The following is a 4,481-nucleotide window of genomic DNA, read 5'->3' as shown; positions in this document are numbered from 1 at the left end:
CCAAATTGTAGAACAATTAAATAATGTGCTTTCGGGATCTCGGTAATTTATTCTAATTCCTAATTTTAAAAGAAATTACGAGACACAAAATATCAAAATTGCAAAGTGGTTGTAGTTCATTTTGTAGGATTTTTAATTACTAAAGTGGGCTCCACATCACCTTACCTCATCCCTTCATTCACAAGAAGACCTGAAATAAAGTATCTATGATATTTCAAAATGTTCTAATATTTTATTTATACGTTGGGTTAGTAGTTTTTACCAAAGGTTTCTCATCCTCATTAATTTAACAGCCCATGAGATCAAGAAATTTGAAATATAAACCAAGTGGTTGTAGTTTATATATAGAGAGAGACCCACCTCCACATGGGCCTCACCTCCCTCACCATACGTCACTCCCCACCTCATATCAGAACCCTGACACATTTTGACATATCAAAACTTTTTTTTAAGACATCCGATATCCCTTATCCCTCTAGCCTCCAATATCTCCCACCTCCTTATTAACACACTCCTCCTCCATTTATCTTTTGATTCACTTATGAATGCAAAAGCCACTTAGGGTTTGTAAATTGTGATTTGTTTATTATAATTTATATTTAAATTTTAATATAATATAATTTAAATTTTAATCAATTAAATTCTGTTTTTAATTAGTTTGTAATTAATTTAGTTTAATTTTGTAATTGCAATTAAATTAATATTAATTAAGTAATAACTGTTAATATAATGTAGGATTATATTTTTAAATTATAAATTCTTATTTTTGGCCGAGACAACAAATTTTCCAGAATTCTGGTAGTTTTGATTCTTCAACTTTGGAAGCTCATAAGTTGAGTTTTACTTGGCCAAATGAGGCTCAAGATGGCTCATTGGATAGATAAAATCATGAAGAATATTTATGAAATAGTTGCATAATCATATTTAATTATTTAATGAGTCTAAAATTTAACATAAGATCAAGTTCCAAATTTTCAAACAAAATTATTTTTCTGAGCTTAATTTTCTGCATTTTCATTTCCTCATAACCTCTATTGAATGCAAATCCATTCAACTATCATCTCCTTGACCAATTATATCTTTATAGGGATCAATGTAAAACTCATATTTTATTTTATTTATTTATTTAATTAGGTTTTAATTGAATATGTTTTATTTTCTAGATTTCGTATTTTTATTTTAATTTGTATTTTAATTGAATTTTGATTGACTTTGGCAAGAAAACATCTGAAGAGATGAGGAAAATAATATTTCAATCTGTTATCACAGACAAAATTTCAATGCTCAATGTCTGCAAATAAGCACATGAACCCTTTTAGCAGTTTCGCAGCGCTACATGTTTAGGTGGTTTCGTAGCGTGCTACGAAACTGGGGATTTGTTCGAGTTTTCAGTAGAGGTCAAAATCCTAGCATGCCTATTGAACAGAGTTCTGTTACCCTCAAGAAATCAACATCTAGTGAGAATCTCACAAGAAGCATACGCATCAACTGGTCACCGGCAAGATAATGTTCATACAGGGAGCTCTTCCAAACAGCTGTTAGTTCAATGTGCAACTGAAATATCTGAAGGTAAAGAAGGAAATGATTTTAGTTGAGAGAGTACAACAGTACATGGATATTTTTCCGAAAAAACTGGAGGGGCATTCCTGTGTTGATCCAAACTGGCCAATGGAAAGACTCATTGAGTTCAACCAAGTTATGTTGAGATATATGCCATTTTTGCCACCAGCCTTGCGAGCAGTGTCATTTACTATAAATGCATGTGAGCAGTTTGGAATTGCTGGAAGAACAGGTCTAGTGTCCTTAATGATATATTTCGCCTTACTCCAATCTCTGATGGGAAAATTTAGACCCTTTTTGTAACATTAATCCAAATGGAAGATTTGTTGTTGTATGTGGTGATGGTGAATACATAATTTATACGGCACTGGCATGGAGGAATAGATCCTTTGGATCTGCACTCGAATTTGTTTGGGCCTCAGATGGAGAATATGCAGTTCGAGAAAGTACTTCCAAGATCAAGATTTTTAGCAAGATATTCCAGGAAAGGAAGAGCATTCGGCCAACATTTTCTGCTAAAAGTACCGGGGGAATATCGTTATGTGTAAGGAATGGAAATGAGCTGCCCTTCTGTATCACTCATGTACCAAGCTGGCGGTAATGCAACATGTCATAATATGGGTGCTTGCAAAGAGACGGTTGATAGTTGTACAAGCAAAAGTTGCGGTGGTCATGAAGTGGACATAATGCACTTTTTAATAGGAACCGCAATTCCAGGTCGTTTGTATGGCACCAACATAAGTGATAATACAAATGGCGCTGGAGGAGATAGGGTTGCCCATTTGGTTGATCTATATGCATCCACATAGTCGGTATCTTGATGGATTGGATCCTCAAGGAAATGGAAATGGTGCTAATTTCAGTGCGCAGAATGATTGGCAGGGAGCGTAGTGGCATGTTTTGATTGACAATTCCTTCGGTCTTCTGGAGAATGCAAGCCCAGCCTTGTGGCAGAGTCTAAGGATGTTTTTGATCAGAAGGCAAGTAATAAATATTGGATTGATGTGCAACTTCGGTGGGAAGACTATGATTCTCATGACCATGAACAGTATACGAGAGCCAAATTCTTAGACTATACAACAGATAATATGTCAATTTATACATCACCCACTGGTGTTATGATTGCAATCGATCTTGCTTACAATTTACATTCTGCATTTGGTAATTGGTTTCTTGGTTCAAAGCCTCTTTTGGCCCAAGCTATGAATAAAATAATGAAGTCAAATCCTGCCTTGTATGTGTTAAGGGATTGCATAAGAAAGGGCCTGCAACCTTATTCTTCAGAGCCAACAGAACCGTATTTGTCATCTCAAAACTATGGAGAGATTTTCAGCAACCAAATTATATGGTTTGTGGATGATATAAATGTGTATCGTATCACAATCCATAAAACTTTTGAAGGAAATCTTACAACGAAGCCTACCAATGTCGAGGCTCACATTGGAAAAGGAATTTGTCTCCAAGTGCAAAGTGTTATTCCGAAGGCATTTGAATGCTTTGCAGAAGCTATTGCGCTTGATCCTCAGAATGCTTGTGCTCTCACGCGCTGTGGAGTTTTGTACAAGGATGAAGGGCACTTGCTAGAAGCAGCAGAGGCATATCAGAAGGCTCTTGTAGTGGATCCTACATACAAGCTTGCTGCGGAGTACTTGGCAATTGTCTTGACAGATCTTGGGACCAGTTTGAAACTTGCAGGAAATGTCCATGAAGGAATTCAGAAGTACTATGAAGCTCTAAAAGCAGATAGCCGCTATGCTCTTGCTTATTATAATTTGGGGGTGGTTTATTCGGAAATGATGCAATATGATATGGCACTTAATTGCTATGAAAAAGCTGCATTGCAAAGGCCTATGTATGCTGAAGCATATTGCAACATGGGTGTGATATATAAGAACCGTGGAGATTTGGATGCAGCCATTGCGTGTTATGAGAGGTGTTTGGCTGTATCTCCAAATTTTGAAATTGCTAAGAATAACATGGCTATAGCCCTTACAGACCTTGGTACAAAGGTGAAGCTTGAAGGAGATATACATCAGGGTATAGCTCATTACAAGAAGGAATTGCTTTATAATTGGCACTATACAGATGCTATGTATAATCTTGGTGTCGCATATGGTGAACTACTAAAATTTGACATGGCAATTGCGATGTATGAGCTTGCCCTGCACTTCAATCCACATTGTGCGGAAGCATGCAATAATTTAGGAGTCATTTATAAAGACAGGGATAATCTTGACAAAGCTGTGCAGTGCTACCAGATGGCTTTGTTGATCAAACCTAGTTTTTCACAGTCTCTTAATAATCTTGGTGTGGTCTACACTGTCCAGGGTAAAATGGATGCTGCTGCAAGCATGATTGAAAAGGCTATAATGGTAAATCCTGCATATACAGAAGCTTATAATAATCTAGGGATTTTGCACAGGGATGCAGGTAATATCATGCTTGCGATAGAGGCATATAAACGGTGTTTGCAAATTGATCCAGACTCTCGGAATGCTGGTCAAAATCGCTTGCTAGCCATGAACTACATCTATGAGGGCGAAGATGATAAGCTTTATATTGCACACAGGTTGGCTCTGCAGATAAATATAATATCAGTGAGTTGAAGGATGCCATGTTGGTAATCAAAGACCTTTTATCTGTGGCATCATTTTATGCAACTAAATCCAGCTTCACAGCTTCTACTGCCTTGTCTATAACATGCTTCGACATGTCCTTTCCTGAAGTTTATAGCAAAGATGGTACAAATGTACAGATCAAACATCTAAAGACTTTTGATGAAGGACTCTTGAAAATGGACAGAGACACACATGTTATGGATTGTTTTTTTTCATGGAGCAGGCCTAGAGGTAGATGAGTATGTCCGGAGGTCTTATAAGTTTGTTTATGTGGATGGTATTGAAGTGGGTATTGAAGCATGA

General features: G+C 36.7%; 1 protein-coding gene across 1 annotated transcript; it reads left to right on the top strand.

Moving 5' to 3' along the window:
* The first annotated feature begins 2,111 nt into the window (after positions 1–2,111).
* On the top strand, positions 2,112–4,481 carry LOC149191366 (putative UDP-N-acetylglucosamine--peptide N-acetylglucosaminyltransferase SPINDLY). The gene is made up of 4 exons (XM_089406631.1): positions 2,112–2,345; positions 2,499–4,129; positions 4,231–4,301; positions 4,402–4,481. The coding sequence occupies exons 1-4, from the start codon at positions 2,112–2,114 to the stop codon at positions 4,479–4,481; spliced, it is 2,016 nt and encodes a 671-aa protein (XP_089262757.1).

The sequence above is a fragment of the Pinus tabuliformis genome, chromosome 2_2 (genome assembly GCF_031772625.1).
Source record: "Pinus tabuliformis cultivar Carrire ecotype Pingquan chromosome 2_2, CPIR1, whole genome shotgun sequence".
Classification (NCBI taxonomy): domain Eukaryota; kingdom Viridiplantae; phylum Streptophyta; class Pinopsida; order Pinales; family Pinaceae; genus Pinus; species Pinus tabuliformis.
This window is presented reverse-complemented; position numbering and strand designations above follow the sequence as displayed.

Bases quoted from the DNA above. Each gene is read 5' to 3' on its own strand.
- LOC149191366 (XM_089406631.1), top strand. From the start codon at position 2,112: ATGGAAATGAGCTGCCCTTCTGTATCACTCATGTACCAAGCTGGCGGT. The intron at 2,346-2,498 runs GTTGATCTATAT...GGAGAATGCAAG, and splicing joins GAGATAGGGTTGCCCATTTG to CCCAGCCTTGTGGCAGAGTC. The intron at 4,302-4,401 runs GTACAAATGTAC...TTCATGGAGCAG, and splicing joins TGAAGTTTATAGCAAAGATG to GCCTAGAGGTAGATGAGTAT.